Below are 22,727 nucleotides of genomic sequence, written 5' to 3' on the forward strand. Positions count from 1 at the left end.
AGCCAACTTGATAAACAGAATTAGCCAAAGTTGTTGCATTAGAAACGTTTGGAGAGCACGGAGGAAGAGGGCAGGGGAAAAGCCAGACATTTTTCCTTAGGATGGTCACAGGATGAGATCATGACTCACACAGAGGCGGCAATTAGTAGATACAGCGCCTTGCAAAAGTATTCACCCCCCCTTTGCTTTTATCTATTTTGTTAGATTTCAGCCTGTAATTTAAATGTTTTTCATCTGAATATTTCGTGAGATGGATCCGCACAAAGTAATCTAAGTTGGTGAAGTGAAATGAGAAAAAAATATATAAAAGAATAATTTAAAGAAATAAAAAAGTGGAAATTGGCATGTGCATATGTATTCACCCCCCTGAAGTCAGTACTTTGTAGAGCCACCTTTTGCAGCAATTACTGCTGTAAGTCTCTTCTGATAGGTCTCTATGAGCTTGCCACATCTTTCAACTGGGATTTTTGCCCATTCCTCGCGGCAAAACTTCTCCAGCTCCACCAAGTCGGATGGTTTCCGCTTGTGAACGGCAGTCTTCAAGTCAAAACAGAGATTTTCAATCGGATTGAGGTCCGGGCTTTGACTAGGCCATTCTAGCACATTTAACTTCTTTTCCTTAAACCATTCATGCGTAGCTTTAGCAGTATGCTTCGGGTCATTGTCCTGCTGGGAAGTGAACCTCTGTCCCAGTCGCAAATCACAGGTGGACTGAAACAGGTTTTGCTCCAGAATGTCCCTGTATTTAGCACCATCCATCTTCCTCTCTGTGCGGACCAATTTCCCCCGTCCCTGCTCCTAAAAAACATCCCCATAGCATGATGCTGCCACCACCATGTTTCACTGTGGGGACAGTTTTCTTGGGGTGATAGGAAGTGTTGGGTTGCTGCCAGACTTAGCATTTCCCTTTGTGGCCAAAAAGTTCAATTTTAATCTCATCTGACCAGATCACCTTCCGCCATACATTTAGGGGGTTGTCCACATGCTTTTTAGCAAATTCAAAACGTGCCTTCATATTTTTAACACTGACAGGTATTCACTGGCCACTCTTCCATAAAGCCCAGCTCTATGGAGTGTACGGCTTATTGTGGTTCTATGGACAGACACACCAGTGTTTGCTGTAGAACTCTGCAGCTCCTTCAGGGTTACCTTTGATCTCTGTGTTGCCTCTCTGATCAATATCCTCTTTGCCCGGTCTGTGAGTTTTGGTGGTCGGCCCTGTCTTGGCAGTTTTGTTGTGGTCCCGTGTTGTTTCCATTTGGCGATTATAGATTTGACGGTGCTCCAGGAGATCATCAAAGATGTAGATGTTTTTTTGTAACCCAGTCCTGACTTGTATCTCTCTATAACTTTGTCCCTGACTTGTTTGGAGAGCTCCTTGGTCTTCATGATGTGATTCTTCTTGCTAAGTAGAGTTGCAGCCCATTGGGGCCTCTCAGAGAAGGTGTGTTTATACTGACACATCATGTGACAGATTAGATTAGATTGAGCACAAGTGGACTTCATTGAACTAATTCTGTGACTTGTGAAGGTAATGGATTGCACCAGCACTTTTTAAGGGGCTTCATAGCAAAGGGGGTGAATACATATGCACATGCCAATTTCCACTTTTTTATTTCTTTAAATTATTCTTTTATATATTTTTTTTCTCATTTCACTTCACCAACTTAGATTACTTTGTGCAGATCCATCTCACAAAATATTTAGATGAAAAACATTTAAATTACAGGCTGAAATCTAACAAAATAGATAAAAGCAAAGGGGGGGTGAATACTTTTGCAAGGCGCTGTACCTGAAAGGACATTGCAGCATGGCTGTTTTTATTATTATTCAAGGTGGCCTCACAATAGTCAAGCTGTCATTCCAATGAATTAGAGAACAGCAAATCTAATCCATTGTTAATATTGATAAGAATCCTCCAGCAGCTTGTCCCTACTGTCCTTGGATAAGGGTAATAAAGTTCTTCTTTGATCATCTTGTTTCCACAAAGAACAAAATCCATGAATTAGACTGAAAATATTCATTTTGTCTTCATGGATAGATGACTCTTATTTTCTTCTGTTCATGTACTGTACTGTAAGGATGTTACCTGCCTGACAGTTTCCGACGGTGACTCCAGTTTTACTCAGAAGCATCATCCGGCCAGCACGATGCGCTCTGATAGGTCAGCTGAGCCGGCCAGCTGTTAAATGACACGTCAGCAGCAGCACGTCGGATGACGCTTCAGAGGAAGACTGGAGTCACAGTCGAATCCGTCATCCCAGCTTATTTGTCTGAGCAAGAGAAAAATCAGAGTGAACAAAATCCAGGCCTATCGTCAAGTCAGAAATACTTTATACAAATTAAATACATACAGATATTAATACATACTTCAAAAAAAGATACCGTACATCAATCAACAAAAACTTGACTTGAGATTTTGTGGTGTGGAAGTGAAAAAGGCCTTTTGTCAAATGATCCCCTCCTGCCGTGGGGTGACCACAACGACACTGGCCACCACATAGCTCCACCACTGGAGTGGGGGTACGGGTGAGGGTGGGAGGGTAGAAGACCCCTCAAGCATGGAGCTCATGTCAGCCAGCGGTGATAAAGTCTGCCGCCGCTACCGCCACTGCTGATTTCACTTTCAAAGCCAAAGTGAGCACCTGGCCAACAGGAGCTGCGAAGGACTTCAAGGACGAGGAACTCCACATGCCATGGGTGGATTTTTTTTCCAAGTCTGCCCCCTTGCTTTTTTTTTTTTTGTTCCTGTTTTCCCATCAACCCGACCGTCGAGGGGCCTCTCGGCCTCCTTCCCATCCTCCGCACCCCTTGTTAAGAGTCAGTGGCCCCCGTTTGGTACAGTGGTCATTAATATTTATGAGAGCAGAGCTCCTCGGAGGGGCCTAAGGGTGACAAACACTGTGACCTTTCAGAGGGCCACTGTTTACTGTGTCTGCCAGGAAGCCGGCGAGGATAAGGGGAGAGACTACCCCCCCCCCTCCCACCGCCACCAGTCTCGCCTTCGAACCCAATGAAAGCAGGCCGGTGTTTGGCAGCCGAAGCACAGGCTGGTATGATACCATTAATTTCAGCCTTAAGTCCCAAACCTCTTCAGTTCCAGGCAGCTGTGTGGAAGCATACAGGATGAAATCATTTATATGTGCCAGTTCAAGACGTGACATTTCCATTCCGTAGATCTTTCCCCAAAAAACTCTGCAAGTGCGTGTGAGTGTGTGTGTGTGAGCACTCGCATGGTGTCTCTTTTTGTTTATAGTCTACACCCTCAGTGGTCTGGGACTCAGCTCTCTTAAAAATACAGTTCATTATTTTCAGTCTGGAAGTGACTCAACAGAAAACCAGTGCTCAGCCGTCTGTGCCTCAGACCGAGCGCCTCTGCTCGGCATCGCCCGTGCAGAATTACGGGTCGCTCGCTAATTTGTTCATACGAAGCGGCGAGAGAAGTGGTTCCAATATGAGATTTTTCTTTATGTCACGCTTGCTTTGGAAAAATAAATTGAGTTATGCGGTATTGTGTCGCCCCAGGGGAAAATTATGACCTGCTTTGGACTTTGAGGACTGATCCGCTGCTGAGTTAGCCCTTCAAGGCAAAGGGATAAAATTTGATTTGTGACCGTGAAGCCCTTGAAGCCATTAGAGGGTTGAAGGCCTTGATCGTTTTCTTCAGTTTAGCAGCCAGTGAATAAAATTTTATGTCTCTTGGATGTCAGTATTCACATCAATGGTGGCTGACTTTTTTTTTTTGTCAGTTCACACTTGGCTTAACATTTTGATCGCTTTACTTCTGTTCTCTCTCTTCAAACACATGTTGCACAGCAATGGGACAAAGGGACAGAGATTCCATCGCTCAAATTGACTTAATGGACGCGCAATCTTTTTAAAGTTAATTCCACATTCTGTGATAGATAGTTTTCCCTCCGGTTAATATGTGTCTGAAAACGCAATAAACTCATGAAACCAAGCAATCTTTTTAAGGGTGTCTGGGAGTTTTTCCCCAGGGGCAACAAAAAAGCTGCGCGGACTGCTGACTGTTTATTGAGTTTATAAAATTTGACGTTTATAGTCAATGAAATGTTTGTCAAGGTGATGAAATCATTTTGAACCGTGTGTTCAGATGGCTGCTCTTTGTTAGTACAGAAGAATATAGAACTCAACGGTTGGGGGAGGCACTGGTGATTTAGAGTCTGTTGCTTAGATCTTTACTTTTTAAAGTGCTCGTATAAAGTCATTGCTGTCAAAGTTAAGGAATGACTCACTACACATGTGTGAGTTGTTGATGGGCGCTGAATAGTGCAGCAGAGCCATTTAAGAAGAATTCACCCATTAAATTCACAGATTTCAGACTTTAGCATTTCTTAGATGAATGCGGAACAGAATTTTTCCAGAAATCCCTTTGATTGAATTCACGTACCCATCCTGGAGAGAGTCCATGGACCAAATCAAAATGGGCCAATCAGGTGCGCGAGCCCTCCCATTGGTTCAAGGGGTCTCACATGACAACTGACTCTCACTAGAGAGTGGAGGAAAGTCTTTGGTTCGTCCTTTGATCTGCCTTTATGATTAAATGTGGCCTGGTTTGGATAAAGCTAGTGCTACCGCAGCATCCACACTGCCAACGTCATTGTTTACAAGCTGTTGCTTCTTTTTTTAGTTCCAACTAATCCCAGGAGCACTGCCTCTTTCCCGTCATGGGACACAAATTGCCCATCAAAATGATTCAGACGGGACGTTTTCAAGACGGCTCTGCGAGAATTCCACCTTCCACGCTCAGTGACCCAGACGCATTTCAGCCAACGACCATTATGTTGTCCGAGCAATTCTAAATATCCACAGTTCCTGTAAATAGAAATCCCTTGAAGTCTCTCTGAATTGCCTGCTAACAACATGATGACGGATGGATCGCCACCAAGTCCAGTAAAAGCACTTTATGGGGGAAAACATCATCACCACTTCCTCTCTTCTTTAGCTGTAAAGACTCAAATTAGAACCTGTTCAATCATTCTTGAAGAGAAGTGTTTTAGCATTGGTTTAATTACATTTAAATATCAGATTTCTATGTATGGAACTTTTATTGAAACTGATGGCAGCAAAAATTATTGCCACTGTTTTTATTGTGCTGCAGGTCTTTTATTTGGTTAACCGCCCCTCAGTTGCTCCTCCCACACTCCACCTCTCGCGATAAACACCCCTTTTTTACGCTTTCCTCCCCCAACTCCCCCAAAAAGTTCATTGCGTTCATCTTTGCTTGAGAAGACACAGCCGCTCATACAGCATCACATCCGAGGACAAATATGTTTTCCTATTCTAATCTTCTCTGGCAACCGACAAGCAGAGGGTTGACATCAGCGCACAGTTCGCTACACTTGAGACCGCTCTTGGCTTTCAAACTCATCCGGACCCTTCCCACCGTTTCCCCAGTTGGTATCAGTCTCCGCTTCAGAAGACATTCCCACAGTCTTATCAGCCGACGTGCAAACCTGCTGCTTCCCCCTCGAATGACACGCACGTCGCGATCCTCAGACGGAGATTAGCCTTCGCAGCAAACTGACACAGAAAGGAGGGAATAAATGATAACGAAAAGTTTGGAGCGGGGGTGGGAGTCGAACCCTAGAAGGGCCCACCCACGTAGAGGACTCAGGGGCAAGAGGGCGGCAGGAGGAGGAGGGTGGTTGGGTGAGGAGGCCAAGCTGCTGAGAGATGGGGCACTGTGGAACAGTGTGGACCACAGTTCTTACCAAAGTGTCAGATTTATCTGTGGTATTTGTCCAGGAAAAACAAAAATGCAACTACCTGGCCTTAAATCTAAGAGGCACAACTGAGAAAACCATTCAACTGCGCTTGGAAGCAACATTTCTGGTGGGGGGGTTTGCAGAAAATAACCTTTATAGGCTAAAAGTGTCATTTAAACTCATTCAAACTATTTTATTTTATTACACTAATTCAAATCAATCAAAACACTGTTCCGGGTCATCAAATTGACAGTTGTTGTTTTGTACAGTAACCTGAAGAGCTCTGGACGTGATCTGACTCCAAACAGGCAGTCAATGGAAGGAAGTTTTTGATTAGTTTCTTATTGGTCCTCAAATGTGATGTTTTGTGTGTGTGTGTGTGTGGGGGGGGGGGGGGGGGGGTTAAAGGAAATGAATGCCTTCAAACAGATTTAGAATAACTGACATTTCAAATTCTTGTGAAATGGTGATAACGGGCATAATTACCTTTTAATAAGCCTCAATCAAAGGCTCAAAATTACTGCAAGGCACACTTTTTTGTACCCTGCAAAAACGCATCCATAAAAGCTACGGCCGTCTTCGTAATAAATGATCGGTTCTATAGTGACCAAAGTCCCCTGGAAATCGCAAATTTGCAAATTTAGCTTTTGTTGCATGTGAGATCAATTAAAAAACAAGGAATAAATCACTTGGAAAAGGATGCGTTGGATTGCCGAAATATCACCAGTTGAGAAGATTTTCGTTTGACGTCAAGTTACGGTTGTCGGCAGTTGATTCTAAACATCCCCAACAGCTGACATGTGGGTGGGTAAGTCGACCCCCTTCCGTAAAAAGCGATTTGTTTGACTGCCAAGTAGCTTTAGCAGTGCAAGTGCTAGCGTGTGAACGTCGCCTGGCAACCACACCACAGCATCTGACGTAACAGGCCATTAAGAAGCCCTGGTTTGCTCACTCGAGCCCAGTTGATGCAAACAAGTCTAATTTTTGCACTTTCTTTCATTGAGCAACGTCACTTAAAAAAAACCCTCCTGATTTAAGGGAAACTCACTTTATGAATTCATAAATCCACACTGCCGGGAGGGGGGGGGGGTCCGATTTTCAGTTTTCAGCCCTCGACTCTATTCAAACTTTGCTGTAGTACATTAATGAATATTTCACATTCCTGCTTGCTCACAACTGTGCAGGGACTGTTGAGGTCTGGCCACCAGACGCAGAAATCACCGGTTTGCTGACGATATGACAAGCTCTGTCTCACTTGTGACTTTAATGTGTGTTTATTCCAGTGAAACTCTCCAGGGCTGCCCTGTGTTTTCTTAAGTGTTTCTGTGGAAGTTTGGCGAGGAGTCTGGCAGCTGACAGCCCTCCAGGGAGGGGAATTTTCCCCTCGTCGCGTTTTATATCTCACCCCCCCTAATCATTCTGACAGACACTTTCCTACCGAATGAGCTTTTATAAAGAAATCAGCGAGCGTGTCACTCAGGCGTTCGGTCCCTCGCAGGTACTCCCCATCTCGTAAGCAGCTGCGTTCACCCTGCATATAATTTTACGCTCTATCAAGCCGCTTATCCACAAGAGCGTTATTGTTCCTGTGAGTAAAAGATAAAAAATAAAGTAATGTGGAGCGTTCTGATCATCAAGGAAGGGAAGCCAGCAGTTCCTTTTCGCCACCTGGTCCTCAGCTGCCCCCTCACAGATCAACTCACCCTAAACAAGCAACAGAGATCTCCCCTTTCCGAACGGGGCCAAGGAAACTCCTTGTCGGATGCACGAGTGGAAGGAAATAGCTAATGTATAGGCTCAGGCTCTGGGGAATCTGCGTCTGCGGGGAAGGAGGAATGCGCGCAAGGGCAAGAACAAGAAAGTGTTTGTGTCAGGCCGGTTGGTGTCTGGCTGATGAAGCGCAGACAACACACACACACACACACACACACACACACACACACACACACACCGAGGAGTTGGTTGGTGTGCGATGGGAAAAGATAGTCGTCGGGGAGGGGAGATCTTTGGAGACGCTGAAACTGAGACGGCCAGATACGGAGAGTGGAGACAGAGCACATTCATGGCGCACATCACCAGACTCATTTAGGGCAACTGGAGCGTGTTAAAACAGTTTGTCCTTATCTGGCTGAGCTTCAGAGAAATGCGTGCAAATGAAAAAAGTCAAAAATGTCTTTGTCGGTTTTTGGAACATTTTTTTTAATGTTTTATTTCTTTAAAACGAACACCCCCAACCCCGTGTATAGAAATGTACAGAAACCTGCATCAAAAAAAGTCTCAAAAGCAATTCTTACATAGCAAACTACTATAAAGTTTCAGGCACTTGGGACCACTTACAGTCGTTTGTCGTGCTACACAAGACATGAGTTCTTTGGTCCTGTTTTCCCCATCCCTTCCCTTCCCAACCCATCAGGTCATCCATAACCACAGGCAGAACAAAAAAACAACTTTGTGGCTTGGTATTTACATTTCATTAAAGACCCAACTTAAGTCTCCATCAGGAAAGACAGAACTGGCAATGTTCCTCCGTCACATATCAAACCCTCATTTATAAAAAAAAAAAAAAAAAAAGGTGTTACACACGCTCAACTTTGGTTGCTAAATGACAAAAGAATAAACATATAAATGGCTCAAAAGGAGAATTTACAGCAGTACTGATCAATATAACTTAGTGGAATGGTTTTGATGAAAAATTTAGCAGAAAAAAAAACAAAATAAAAAAAGTTCCATTTGCTCCTTTTTTCAGTAACAGGCCTCAAACCAAAATTAAAAAAAAAAAAAAAAAAAAAAAGCCCAGTCGCTACAGAAGGTCGAAACGCAACCGACGCTCAGCTTATAACAACAGTTAAAGGTATAAAAAAAAAAAAAAAAAAGGAAAACAAGAAAGCCATCTCAAAAGTCAGCTGCTCAGCTGCAGGGCAGCCACGTTTGGTAAGAGTTACTGCAGGTGGTCATGTGCGACTGGACCTGCGCCACGTAGTAGTTGCTGAAGTTGACATCTCGGACGTACGGCGCCGGCTGGTAGTAGCAGGTGACGTTGGACAGGGCCGGGATGGCGTACTGTTCGGCCATGACGCGCAGCGCCAGCGTGGATATGAGCGCCAGGGTCTGGCGGCGCTCGTGGCCCATCAGGCACACGGTGCTCTCGTCCACCACCTGCCTGAGCGTGACCAGGTACTGGTGGCGCTTGTGCTCCAGGCCGGCGAAGTGGTTCTGCAGGTAGGCCTCCAGCTTCCGCTGCTGCTCGCCGATGTCGGGGAAGTCGATGAAGAAGCGCGAGCACATGTAGCGCTGCATCTGCTTCATCTGCGTCTCGGAGGACGGGCGGAAGCCGCGCACCAGCAGGTGGCAGTACTTGAGGAGGCCGCCGCCTCGGATCTCCTCCGGGCTGCGGGTGGCGATAGTCCTGGAGAGGAGGTGGCTCAGCGCCTCGGCGAAGTCCCCGTACATGCTCTCGCCCTGCACCGTGGGGTGGAAGGCCTCGGACATGGCCGTCTCCGAGCAACGGTCGAAGAGCAGCAGCGAGTCCAGCTTAATCTGGAAGGAGTCGACGCTGAACTCGAACTGCCGCCGCAACGTGTCCACAAACTTGAGCTCCACATTCTTGCCCGTGTTGTTGGACAGCGAGATGAGGCTCCAGCGGTCCGTCTCGTTGCACACCTTGACCAGTTTCTGCACGTACGCCTCCTTCAGGGCCAGCGCCGTGATGCGCTCCCGGCACACGCCTTCGGGCAAGAAGTCCACCAGGCTGTCCAGCACCACGTCCTTCACCAGCCGGAAGGTCTTGTCGTCGGTGAAGCTCAGGCCGAAGATCAGGTCCAGGTCCTTGTAGCCGAGGCCGTTGTCCTGGTGGAGCACGTGGCTGGCGGCCGAGCCGTTCAGCTTGACGTCGCGCACCACCACGCCTCGCTCCTCCAGGCGAGCCCTGACCACCTGGGTGACACAGAGGAGGGAGAGCAACATGAGCCACACGTCAGAAGCGGAAATGAAAAGACCCCAAAGTTGCGTGTTTCTTTTCGGTCGACCGACATCTTGCATAGTTTCCGAGCTGGAAGGCAGATGGTTTTCTGAAGCAAGAACCCCCAGGGCCTAATTGGAGTTTCCAAGTGGAATTTTTTTTTTCTTTTGATTTATTTGTCGCGGTTTACGTTTATGCAATAGTAAAGTGGCTACCAATGGCTTTGTTTGCTTTTAAAAGCCCCCCCCAAAAAAAGCTCATGAACAGAGCTGCATTTCTTGGCTTTTGACATTTTAATGCGAGGACCTTCTACATCAGGTGGTTTGGAGCATTTTGGGAATGTCTGAGCGCAGGGACACGCAAAGCCTACATGCAGAGTCAGGGAGCGCCAGTGGCAGATTCCTTAAGCAAGACTCTCTAACAAAGTGGCTGTTCTGGGGCCTTTTGATTCTTCACTCGAGATGTCGGCGTCATTAACCTCGACGGTGCCTGTCGCCTGAGGTAGACGCTGCCCCATGTGACGTACAGTGTACCCTTATTGAGCAGCAAATCTAATTTTAACTCATCTGAGTACAAGCGACGCACAAAAAAGAGAGAGCTTGTCGGCACATGCCCGTTGAACCACGAGGCTGTGGTCTTTAAACCCCTCGACCTGTCATCATTTTGAAAAAATGCGATCCCTCCACAGTCGTATAAACACTCTTCGGCAAGACAAATACCGCTGAGCTACAGACGGCTGAGATGTTTATGCTTCCTATCTGCTACGTGACTCACATGACAGAGAAACAAGGCTAATTCTGAGGGCAACCAGAACATTAAACCATCAGTCAGTAAATAGAGAAAAGAAATCAAATTTATCCCGCCAGACATCTTCCAAGATCCTCATTGTTAACTATTCAGAGTGACGCTGGAGAGTGAGACGTCGCCACAAAATACCTTTGTCTGTAGATATGAAGTGCAAGAAGTTGTTCAAACTGACCTTTCTTCAATCTGTTTCATGCATGTCTTAAATACCCCCAAAGTGCCTTATTACAAGAATTGAAGAATATAAATGAAAGAAAATGTTTCAATAGAAATTTCTCCACTCTGCCATCGTCTTTCACTAAGAAACTGCGAGCCAATTACACGCCTCAGAGGAGTCGTGACTAACCCTGAATTAACATGGCAAAGGCTTTACGGTCAAAATATTTAGATGTAGGGCAAGCCGTCACCGTCCAGTAAAAACAGCTACACCCTGTATGGCAAGCATTGTGTTTGGTGGTTCAGTTGTGTAGAAAGTGGCGTTTTTTTTTAAACAAATTGCAAAAAAAACTAGTACATTGTAATTAGAGACAAATTATTTAGGATTTTGGTTTTTGTAGCAATAAATTGTTTTCAGACAGCATTGAGCTGGACTTTAAGTGTCTTGTGTGCAGGGCTGCCATGTTGTTGTTTTTTTAAAATGGACATGTAAAGTTAAAGAAATCCTGATAGCTGATCAAAAACAAATCCGCATGAAGTCTTTCCATCGTGTATAAGATGTTTGTTATAGGTTAGTTGAGTCAACTTTTCTTATTTATAAAAAGTACAAGTTCCAGTTTGAATAAGGTCAATCATCTAGTTTTGAACGAGGCCATTTATTGCTTTCGCAAAGCCGACAGCTCACAATGAAAAATGACGGGGACTTCGACAAGTAGAAAAACAAGGAGTGTTCAAAGGGCGGAACTGATCTGGCCGGCAGTATTTGCTCTGACCTCACACTCTAAACAGTTGGTCCGAGTTAACGGCACGCCATAACCGCCCTCCTACCCGCCATCGGAGGGGGTCCCAAGTGAGGAAGCCCAGAGCTGCCACCCCCACAATCCCCCCTGTCCGTCAGCGCTCGTAAAACACGCAAGCGCATTTCCCACATGACGCAGCGGCACCTGGCGAGTCCAGCTGAGGGGAGACACTTCCGCCGACGTTTGAGCCAGAGAACCTCGTAAAAAAACTAAATAGGAACCACAAACGCACCAGACTGTCTGGTGTTGACAACCCCTTGGCGACTCTTCACAGTGCGTCTGCGTTGCCACTTCGCGCTTCATCAAGTTATTCCATTTAAGCTGCGGTTAGAGTTGTTGTTTGTTTTTGTTTGTTTGTGTTTTATTGCTGTTTAAAATGACCCTGGCTATTTACCAGGACCGTTGTCCCTGGGAGGAAAATGACTTCTGGCCAGCCACTTAGATGATGCCCCTATACCAAGTAAACTGCGAGAAATGAATTGCCATATTGCCAATTGCCACCATTTATCCTTAGATACGCCTGGGAAAACTGTATTTGCCTTCAATTTTGGAGCTCGCTTTCGCTGCGCTTCCAAAAAGAAAAGACTTACCCTTCTGCTCGATCTTGTAAAAAAAAAAAGTGGTGTCTTGTGATTTTAAGGCGAGGCTAGTATGTTTTTTTGCGGGGGAGGAAAGAAATGAACTAAACCATGTCCTCATTCTCAGTGAGTGCAGGAGGTGTTGGGAGTGTTGTTACTTTTTGGCATGTTTCAATCAGCCTTCCACAGAAAACTGACAACCTGCGATGTGCCCTGAGACTGTATCTGCTGATCTTCAACCATGTGACTGGTCTCTGGATATGATGAGTGTGTGTGTGTGTGTGTGTGTGTGTGTGTGTGTGTGTGTGTGTGTGTGTGTGTGTGTGTGTGTGAGAGCATCATTTTTTTGGGCCCTGTTTTCAAGGGAGTGGCCAGCCTGAGGCGGAAGACAAGGCCGATAATAGGACGTCAGGTGAGGCACTGACAGCTAACAGACAACCACACACGTGCCTAACGTCTCAATGCTTGTTCTCTGAACGGAGCAATGAGGACAGAGAATTTGAGAAACGAAACAAGCCTGTTTGAGATATTTTTGTTGACACATTCTATTGTAATGCAACAGCGCAGAGCAGATGCAGGCTTTTACAAGGGAGTTTTTCACCTGCCAGAGGAAGTACATGCAAGTTACTTCCCCTAAAAAAAAAAATCTCGATTGTCACCTGAATGTGACCCAGTGGGAAGTGGCCCTGGCCATGAATCCCACAGAAAGTTCCTGCTGTTTATTTCAACACACAGTTAAGGCGTCATTTTGCAGTCACCTTCAGTTGCTACGTTTACATTTTCGCAAAATAAAAGCGATATTTCTAAAATTTCGACATAGTACAATTGCGATTTGCAGGTGTTTCCATTAAATGGTGTGAAGCGCATCAGCTGTAATTCTCGTAAATCTCGTCCTGTGACACCCCAACTTTGAGGAGGATGGAGGTACAAAACAAAACAAAATGCAAAATGAATTTTACGCATTTTGGAGCAAAATTCCAAATATAACAACCATTCCTGCTATCAAGAACGGTTGTTGTATTTTTCTCTTTGATTACTTGTAAAAATATTTTGTCTCCTCCTCCGTCCAATCATAAAGCGCCATTTTCACTTGAAGTGAACTGGTCATGTGACCCCGTAAGTCACGTCCACTGACGTGTAAATGCGAAAAAAAAAAAAAAAAAAGTGTTTCAATTCTAGGGGTAATGTAAACACAGCTAGCATTTAGGGGCAAATATTCTGATATGTCCTGTGCACCCATATTTCTGTGTAGTTTTTGTCTTACAGTATTACAGGAAGCAGCATGCCGTTTGTGTGTGAGTCACCTCGTTGTGCACTCACAACAAAGCTTTTTTGGGGCTCTTCAGTCTCACTGGTAACAGCTCGAGACAGTCAAGCGAGCCATTCCAAATTAATCTACGGGGTGAAAAGCTCTGAGCTAGGCTCTTCTTCTACGCGGAGCGTTGGAGGACGCGGCCTCTTCATGTTACCCTCTCCTCACAATGGGCCACTGAGGTGTAGGTTTACCAGGCCCCGGCTGCGGCCACGGTAGGACTCGGCCGAGCGCTCTCCGTCTACCGCAGCGACACATGAGCGCTCGTCGAGACCCAACGCAACGAGCTCCGGCGTCATGACGGAACTTTAAATCCACGCCTTCCAAGTCGGGCTGCTGCTTGTCTGTCTGCCATCTGGAAAAGTTGAGGTTTACTTCTGATTTCAACGGAAGGAACGTTTGGAAAGCAGGGGTTTAGCCCCTACAGGGGCCAGCCGAGTAACATAGCACAACATTATAGATCATATCGCGCGTAAGCTGGAGCTCCTGCTAACGAGTGCACGTCTGTTTCCGTCATTATGCGGCGAAGCGCTATCATTATGTACCTAAGGCCTTCTGAGGCAACACGTGCACTCACCAAATATCCCAGAGTGTGGCTTGATGACTGTTGGGATTAAATGAAACGAGCAGCACACAGTGATCTCAGTGAGTGTTTTTTTCTTTTCTTCCCTTTTTTTTTTCTCTAACCACCCCCATGGCTCACTGACAGTCGACCACAAACATGTGTTTTTTAAATGGCCCCTTCCCCTCCCCCAACAAAGCCCACCATTGAGGAAGGGTTGAGCGATCCCCTTGGGTCACCACAGCCAATGTGTGATGAGTTTGGGTCAGGGTTTTTTTGTCCCTTCCAAAATCAACTCTGCCTTCAGGTAGACAACTTGGAGAGTGGGGGGGATAAAAAAAATATACAACATTGGGGAAAAAAAACAAAACATCGGAGCCTACTGGCCAGTTCCGCAGCCTTTTTTTGCCGTGAATCACGGATACCTCACGTTGCTGTCACCCCCTCTTTTTCCAAAACACATGGCGCCGGTTGCGACCTGAATGTGTTTTCTTTTTTTTCTCCCTCCTTCCTCTGAGGCGGCCGTCGGTTTCCTTTCACCTCCATATGGTATGAGAATCATACTTTGTGGAGGCTTTGAACCCCCTCGCCGTGACAACCACTATCGTTTTCATAGACCGATGAGACTCAGTGGTGGCGCTGGCCAAACCCTTTGAAAACGAGTCTTCGAGTTATTTTATTCAGGGATTCACCCAAAGAGTGAAGAGTTAGCGACTTGGTCATTTATTCACCCAGAAGGGACGGCTGCCTCCACGAGGATCACTATCTCAAAAATAACTTCCTCGCTTACTTCCCTCTACCTTACCTACTTCCTTGTTTATTTACCGACTTACTAACTATTTGATGGCACTTTAAGCAGTTTGAGAAGCTGTTGGGTTTTTTTTTTTTCTTTTGTAATTCCGACATGTAAGCAATGTGAAAAGTCTCCCATCAGATAATTCCCCAAGTGAGTAGAGCGCTGGCTCTCCTGCTTGGAGTCCCTGTTATCTAGACCGGGTAATGAGGGAGAGCGGTGGGGGTAGTTAAGTTGCAGGTAGGGGCCTCACGATCACAGACGTGCTTCAAATGTTGTGTCTGCAAAGCTCTTATCTGCTGTGAGATATATCGAGATTTCCTGTTCTTTCTTTTTTCTTTTTTTTTCTTTTTTTCTTTTTTTTCTTTTTTTTTTCTGTCAAAACCGCTATGGTTTGCATTCCTGGGAAATATAGCAGACCTTCTCTCATTATGTCTCATTTTGTCAGCGGCTGAGAGAGTTATTGGAAAAGTGCAGTCACTGTGTGGGATTGCCCCGGCGGCTCCTGTGTCAGTATTAAGAAGAGTCTGAGCAGCCGGAATGCCTCGGCGCAATTAGCTCCGCCGCAAAAACCTCAAGTGGAAATTTAAACAAAACGTGTCGGCTCTCACTTGCAGCGTTGGGACACAGACGACTATAAACCTGTTGAACAAAATCATATAGTCTGAGGGTTTCCTTTTTTTTTCTATTTCATTTTAAAAGACAGGGTTGGAGGGGAAGTGATTTAGGGGTCATTCCTGGGAATAAGTCAAGTGCAGTTTAGCTGAAAGCCTGTGCAGCTCCATTATAGAAGTTGAATCATGTTTATCGAGGCAAACCCCCGTCACCCTCCTCTCACCTGGACGATCTGCCGGGGCTGCACGGACAGCGTGGGGAAGTTGCCGCGGCCGTGGATCGGGACGCTCTCGCCCAGGATGGAGTCCAACCGCTGCACCTGATCCCAAGACAGCACGCTGAGCCGCCGGCTCTGCTCGGAGGCATCACCGTCGGAGGACGACATGACGATTCTCGATCGAGGGTGTCCGCGAGGAAGGAGCGCGAGGAGAGCGAGCGGCGCGTGCGCGGGGTCCCCCACTCTCTCTTCTCCGACAGCGGTGCGGTTTTTCTTGCGGAGTTTTGCGCGGCCGAACCTCTTCTGGCGAGGTTGAAGTTGTGAATATTGGAGGAGGAATAACAACAACAAAAAAAGCTCCTAGATGCTGCTGCTGCTGCTGCTCCTGCTGCTGCTGCTACTGATGATGATGATGATGAGAGTGTGTTGAAGAATGTCCAGAAGTAGAAAAGCTCCAACGCGCCTGTGGCTACTGCCTCCACTCTCTCTCTCTCTCTCTCTCTCTCTCTCTCTCTCTCTCTCTCTCTGTCTCTCTCTCTCTCTCTTTCTCTCTGTCTGTCTGTCTGTCTCTCTCGCTCGCTCTCTCTCTCTCTGTCTCTTCTCAGATTAACGGCGCCTCCCGACTCACAGTCGGTTTTTTACCCTGCGAGGATTAAACGGAGCCTTCTGATTGGCTGGCTGAGATTGGCGAACACCGCAGTACGCGGAGGACTACAATCATCCTTTGCGCGCGCGCGCGCGGACACACACACACACACACACACACACACACACACACACACACACACACACACACACACACACCTACTTCCCATGCGTCAGATGACAGGTTCAAGGACTGTAGGAAATATGGTAATTGCCGGTTATGCGCAATTAAAGGACGCCGTCCTCCGGAGGGAGGCACACGAGGCTCGAAAAGTGTGTCCCATTGCATCCTTAACCCTGTATTTTAAGTATTTTGCATGTGCAAGGAAACTGCAAGGAAAGAGACAAAAATGCATTTATTTATTTATTTATTTATTTATTTTTGCCTTAAAACAGTGCACCAAGTTCGACGAGTGTAAACAGTAATAGAAAGATGGTGAGCGCTTTGGTGGGAGTGTGGACAATTAGCAAATTTGGCCCTTGAAACAATATGCTAGTTCATTTGTGACTTTAGTTACCTTTTAGTTGCCTATCTTACTTTCCCGAAATGGACACAATAGACTTCCGTTGGTTTCAGATACAGTAATCGTGGACGGGGACTGCTTTATACGTGCTTCTGGGAAATGAGCTCGTAGAAAGCATTTACGAGAAGGAGAGGGAGAAGCCCCCTAAAGGAAAACTTTAGGCCACTGGACAAATTTTTCCGAGAATCAAAGTTGAAACGTCAGGCGGACTCCTGCATTACCATTGGGGCCGGTTGGTAACATGCAAGGGGACTCAAGCTGACATACTCCACCACCCTGTGGAGCTGGGGGGCCTTTAAATCACCTCTCTTTTTTTTTCTTTTTTTTTTTCTTTTTACACCCACGCACCAAGTAAATCTCGGCTGTCGCATATCACAGAATGGACAGGGGAAAGTATCGCAACTTGTATGAGAGAAGCCTCGAAAGACATGGCGAATAACAGTTGAATCATCAAAGTGCCCCCACGGTCTACGGACTATGGGAGTGACGTGACGAGACGCAACTAACCAACTCCACTCTGCAGTCACCAGAAGTAGTGTAAATATTCACACTGTGTACTTAAGTAAAAGTATGGATACTTGTGTACAAAAGAAATGCTCAGGTCAAAGTAAAAGTAGTAAAAGTACTGATTCAACTCCTCGACTAATAGGAAGAAAGTACAGGATCTGAAATGTACCTGAAATGTGTCTTAAGTAAGAAGTAAAAAAAGGATTATTTTTTTTTGCAATTAATGAAAATATACATTTGTTGATAAGTCAAGGTACTCTAAAATAATCTCCCTCTAAAATGTGATCCAGTTTCACATTCTACATGCTACACACTACACAACAGCATAGTTCAAATAGCTCCACTTCAAGCATCAACAACTATAATAAGTGAATTACTTTTCCTAGAATTTGTATGTTTTAAACAAAAAAAAGTGACAAGCATGTTTTTCCCAATGTAAGGAATAGAATGAACAGATGTTTGCGTACAAATTTAGGCAGTAAGTAAAGTAAACACTTCCTGCTATTCCAACACAGCAAAACTTGGGCCACAGATCAAAACTCATTCACCCATTGCTTCAGTCATATTGGGACTGGCCCTGTTTGCACTTGGTCACTTGTAACTGTTTTGGGGGATTGGATCACGAGAACGGATCTCGAAGCATCTGTTCGCACGTAGCATTAACATGCGCCTCGAGCGTGCCACTTGTGATCGCATTACAAATGCGATTTGGCGATCGGAATACGAAAAACGCATGAAATGACCAAGTGCAAACAGGGCCTGAGTGCAAGACAAACAACTGTGCATGTCTTTTGGACTGTGGGAGGAAAAGGGGGCACCCGGAGAGAAGGAGCACCTGTCTTTTTGCGTTGCCAGGAAGTAGCTGTCAGTTCTATCGGATAGCATGAAAGCCAACATGCAGACGGTGAGCGGCTTCCTCTAATGTTCCAGAGCCATGGACATATTTTGCTATTGAGAAGTGATTTTTAACTTGGAACAGAATACGTCTCAATAGCTCACGCCTTCACGTCTGTGCCAAAAACTCACTCAGCATTTATTTTGAGTTTACATATTTAAAAAAGTGGTCTTTCAGCGGCAGTTTGTCAGAGCAAACCTTGTTTGGCACGGGGGGGAAATGCACAAGACATTGTCCCATGAGAGAGGGAGGGGGAATTGATGAATGTGGAATTCTGTCGTTTCACATATTTCAGGAATCTTCATTTTGATGGATGGAAGTCCGGGTCCAGAGTTAGTGTTTGATCTGTGGAAGTCATCAGGGGAGAGGGAAGAGGTAAAAGCAGATGTCTCCGATGATATTTCACTGGATGTATTGACACTTGACCTGCAGGTCAAACTGGACAAAGATCAGGATTTTCATCTTCAAGGGAGCTTGAAATGCCTGCAGAAAATTTCCTCCAGCCCAGTCAGCCAGAGTCCATCACCGGCTTAGCTTTGTCCCCAGAACACCTGACATCTGTTTTTGGAGAATTTTATTTCTGCGATTGGTTTCTAGAAAATAACTGGTGCTATTTTATGTTTCCACTGAACCGAGAAGGCAACTCTTCAGCAAAAATCGTATAAATCTAAGTGTGTTTTAGCCACAAAAATTGCAGAAGCCCATTGAAGATGATAAAGTCTGCATAAACCCCAGATGTCAAGTCAGATTTCTTTCTAAGTTTACCCTATTGATGCCCTTGGGAAATTGACTCTGCATTTGAGAATGGGCTGCTTCAGTGCAGCAAGAGCTTCCAGAGATTTTTGTTCTATTTTTATTTACATTTTTTGAAAAAATACATTTAATGATAGCAAGCAGGTTGTGGGTTCAATCCTGGGCCCTTTCTGTGTGGAGTTTGTCCTCCCTGTGTCTGGGTGGCTTCTGTCCTGGTAGTTCAACTTCCTCTTACAGGAACATGCATTTCAGGCCAATTGGGAACTCTGAATTCCTCGTAGGTGTGTCAGTGTGAATGGTTCTTTCTTTGTAAGTGGCCCTGCGATGACTTCTCTAGGATGTACCCCTGCCTTCGCACCATGACCGCTGGGAGAGGCTCCAGCAGACCCATCATAAGTGTAGGAGGTAGCATATAAAATAGATGGATGGATGCAACCCCATCTTCTGCAAAAGGTAGCAAGGAAGAATTCCAGCACCCCCCCCCCCACGCACACCACCACCACCACCACCACCGCCCAAGAGAAGACTTTCTCACGTGTGGAAAGTTGACAGAGAAGCGAAAAGCAACGTCGTGACAGCCAGCGAAGCGACAGTTTGAAAAGAATCTCCGAAAACGCACGTCAGACTTTTGTGTCGAAGACAAAAAAAACAAAGTGCGTCACGCACCTGTGACTCTGCGGCCACTCCTGGTCTGGCACGTTGATGGATGGGGAAGTGCACCTGCCGGCGTGCGCCCAAAATAACACAATGCAGTTTTATGATAGTTGTCGCCGCCACACCCACTCCTCTGTTTCCTGTTTTCCTCAAAACGGATCCAGCCGAAGGATCGGAAAACAGGCTGCATGGCATTCTCTCTGTTGTCTTTCACTCGCAAGTAAAAGATAACGAATTATGTAAACTAGGAAACATTTCAGTGGGGAACATTTAGTAGTATTTTCCAGGCGCTCATTTGAATTGCACTTGCAGTTTTCCCCACACACGGAAACAATGGTGGATTTTGCGATTACTCACGTGGGATGAAACTAAAAATTTGCTCCAAGCTAATCGAAACTAAGTTCAAGGTGAGTGGATACCAGAGGTGTCGTTTTGAGTAAGTAAAAAGTAAAAATTATTTTTTATTTACGTACTTATTTACGTTCTTATTACCATAAACAATGCCATTTTCTACACATTTATCATTTCTCTGTACTGAAAACTGAACAGTGACCCCAAAGTGAGGTCCTCTGAAATAATCTCCCTCTAAAATGTGATCCAGTTTTATATTGAACTTCACGAGAGCAAAGTTCAAACGGCTCCGCTTCGAGCAACAACAACTATCATTTAAAATAATAAGTCAGTAACTTTTAAGATCATTATTTTTGATCCACCCCCTTTGAGTGTGCTGGAACATACTGCCCTTTGTCACACAAAGGTTTAAAAGCTTTGCCGATGAGCGACGATTCTTGTGTCTGACTGCGGAATCAGACAGAGATTACAATCAAAGCGCCTCGTGACAGGGTAAATCCTCAGATGTTAATCTATTATCTGAACTGACATGTTTATTAATATATTATTATTGAAGGACATCCGGTTTCATTAAAGCATCACTCAGACAAAACGAGCCCAAACAGAGGTCGATATGTAAATCGCCTGGAACTCATCAATGCTTTATGCAAAACGCTAATGTCACGTTTTACACAACAGTTACTGTCACTGAGTTACTGTACATGTGCATTTTGACCGGACAGGACGCATTCCATGTGCTGCTCATTATGCTCCGATAACAAGAGGAGCAAAGTTCGTCACGCAGTCTCATAACTTTTCATACCTTTTTTATACCTTTTTTTTTTTTTTTTTATCTTGAAGCAAAAAGCACAGAAAACAAAATAATTGAACAAATCATAATCTTCCTTTTTTGCATTTTTTTTTTTTTTATATGCCGTACAACTTGGCTGAAGTATGGTTTGCAGAACTTCCATTATGCTCCTTTCATTGACAGTGGTGTGTAGTGGCTTTGCGTGAGGCGCTGTACTGTATACATTTTTCACTCGAGCGGCTCAGCGTCGGCGCGGTTTTGCGTGCCAGAGGAGGAGACAGCGTCACTCTTACATAACTCCGTGGGGCCTGCTGCGCCTCTTCGTTTCCACTCTCCACGGAGGTGGCTCTTCCTCACTGAAAGGAAAGAATGTGTTAATAACTTGAACACACGCGGGATGATGCCGGCCAATACTAGTACAATAATGCCGCTGACAGGTTGAAAAAAAAATGCGCTGACATTTAGTGGGACTAGCTTGCCAGGCAGATTCCAATAAGCTCATTTGTTTTCTGGCTCGCAACCCTATTATTAGCCGTTCCGTCAACTTTGTCCTGTTGATCGTCCCTGAGATAAACATTGTGTATTCCTTTTGTAGCCTGGTGGAGATCAGTCGAGCTCGAGTTTCACCCCGTGTCGGTCTCCACGTCGACGTAACCAAGAAAAAAAAAATTCCCTCCAGTTTGCTTAACCATACATGACCATGACGCGCTGCCGCGGCTGTTTACATCCACCGCCTCTCTTACATAACGGTCCCTTGTGTTTACGTCGGCGTGGAAACTAGGGGTAGCCTCGGCTAATACGTTATCCGCTGGGTTGGATCGTGTAGTAGGACGTTTATTCATGCCGTTCCTTGGAAAGTGTGCTGCGCGTGGGCCGGATATGTGATCCGCCGCCTCTTAATGTGTAGCCACGGGTCAGACTTAAATCAGCCCGTTGTCAAAACATTAAAGTAGGTGATTACTCTGAGTGTAAGCACGGAGGTAAAGGATGTTTGAAACATGTTACTTGTAATAAATGTTGGCGAGCAAAGACCAGTTTGGCTATTTTATCCAGCACTATTTTTGCCCCCTTTTCCTCAAACCTTTCTTCTTAGTCTTAGCCAGGTGTTCTTTGTTGTCTATTCCCAATATGACGGCCCTTTCACACGCTGTTTTTTTTTTTTTTTTTTTCATTGTGAGTTTATTACCACTTCAGAGATAGGCAAATGTATGGGGTTATCCTGACACAATGGGCAGCGATCAACAATAGTGCAACAAAAACAGCGACAGTAAAGACTGGTTCTATATCAGAAAAGCTTGTTGGCAACGTGGTTCTAAAATGTTTATTCATGACACAATGAACAACAGTTAAGCTATATAACTAGTTGTTGCTTAAAACTTATGCATCTGTCCCTTTGATTTTCCCTGTGTGAGGGTTGTGCAAACTTGGGGCATTTCTAGGCGTATGCAAGCTAGGCGGTATATGCCACCACCTGATGGAGGTGGTGGCATATATTTCCAATTTCCGAATTCCCACCCCTAGTTTGTTTTTTGTTTGGGGGGGTTTGTTTTGTTTTGTTTTTAGAATTATCTTGTATAGTAATGATAATCGGTGATGTCCCGTAATAGCATGTGGAATTTGAACTTTAGAGTCTTTTGTTAACCTGCTCTATGCACCTGCAATATGCAGTGAACTGTTATGCTGTAGTAGCATAAAAATGTGAATCTGAGTACGTTTAATTTTCATGTTTATATATTCTATTTTTACCAATGGGTAAAATTATAGGTGGGTGCTAGTTTGTGATCTTGTGTAAGGGTGCCAGGGTGGCTCGAAACAAACAAACCACTGAAGCAAACCTTTTAATACAAAGGGACACTGTGGCAAGAACCCTGGTCATTTCCGTGCAATTCATCCAGGCCCAGTAGAGGGTTTTGCTAAATGAATTGAGATTAAGAGATTAAGAGTCTCATAATAAAAATATTCACCTAGCTTTTCAACAGCATGAAGTGTCTCAGGTCTGTCAATGAACTCCACTGAGTAGCAAGAAAGCCTGTATTTTTTCGCATTAATCTTGTAATACAAAGGGCACTGACATCACGTCAGTG

General features: G+C 45.2%; 1 protein-coding gene across 1 annotated transcript; it reads right to left on the reverse strand.

Moving 5' to 3' along the window:
- Positions 1 to 7,889: 7,889 nt before the first annotated feature.
- Positions 7,890 to 16,130, reverse strand: tent5bb (terminal nucleotidyltransferase 5Bb). The gene is made up of 2 exons (XM_076011503.1): positions 15,531 to 16,130; positions 7,890 to 9,662 (listed from the first exon to the last, which is right to left on the reverse strand). Exons 1-2 carry the CDS (start codon positions 15,690 to 15,692, stop codon positions 8,637 to 8,639), a joined length of 1,188 nt encoding a protein of 395 aa, XP_075867618.1. The 5' UTR covers positions 15,693 to 16,130; the 3' UTR covers positions 7,890 to 8,636.
- Positions 16,131 to 22,727: the final 6,597 nt, after the last annotated feature.

The sequence above is a fragment of the Nelusetta ayraudi genome, unplaced genomic scaffold (assembly GCF_046127955.1).
Source record: "Nelusetta ayraudi isolate G7.1 ecotype Tasmania unplaced genomic scaffold, CSIRO-AGI_Nayr_v1 ptg000135l, whole genome shotgun sequence".
In the NCBI taxonomy this organism is placed as follows: Eukaryota; Metazoa; Chordata; class Actinopteri; order Tetraodontiformes; family Monacanthidae; genus Nelusetta; species Nelusetta ayraudi.

Bases quoted from the DNA above. Each gene is read 5' to 3' on its own strand.
- tent5bb (XM_076011503.1), bottom strand. From the start codon at position 15,692: ATGTCGTCCTCCGACGGTGATGCCTCCGAGCAGAGCCGGCGGCTCAGC. The intron at 9,663-15,530 runs GTGAGAGGAGGG...TGTGTCACCCAG, and splicing joins AGCCCCGGCAGATCGTCCAG to GTGGTCAGGGCTCGCCTGGA.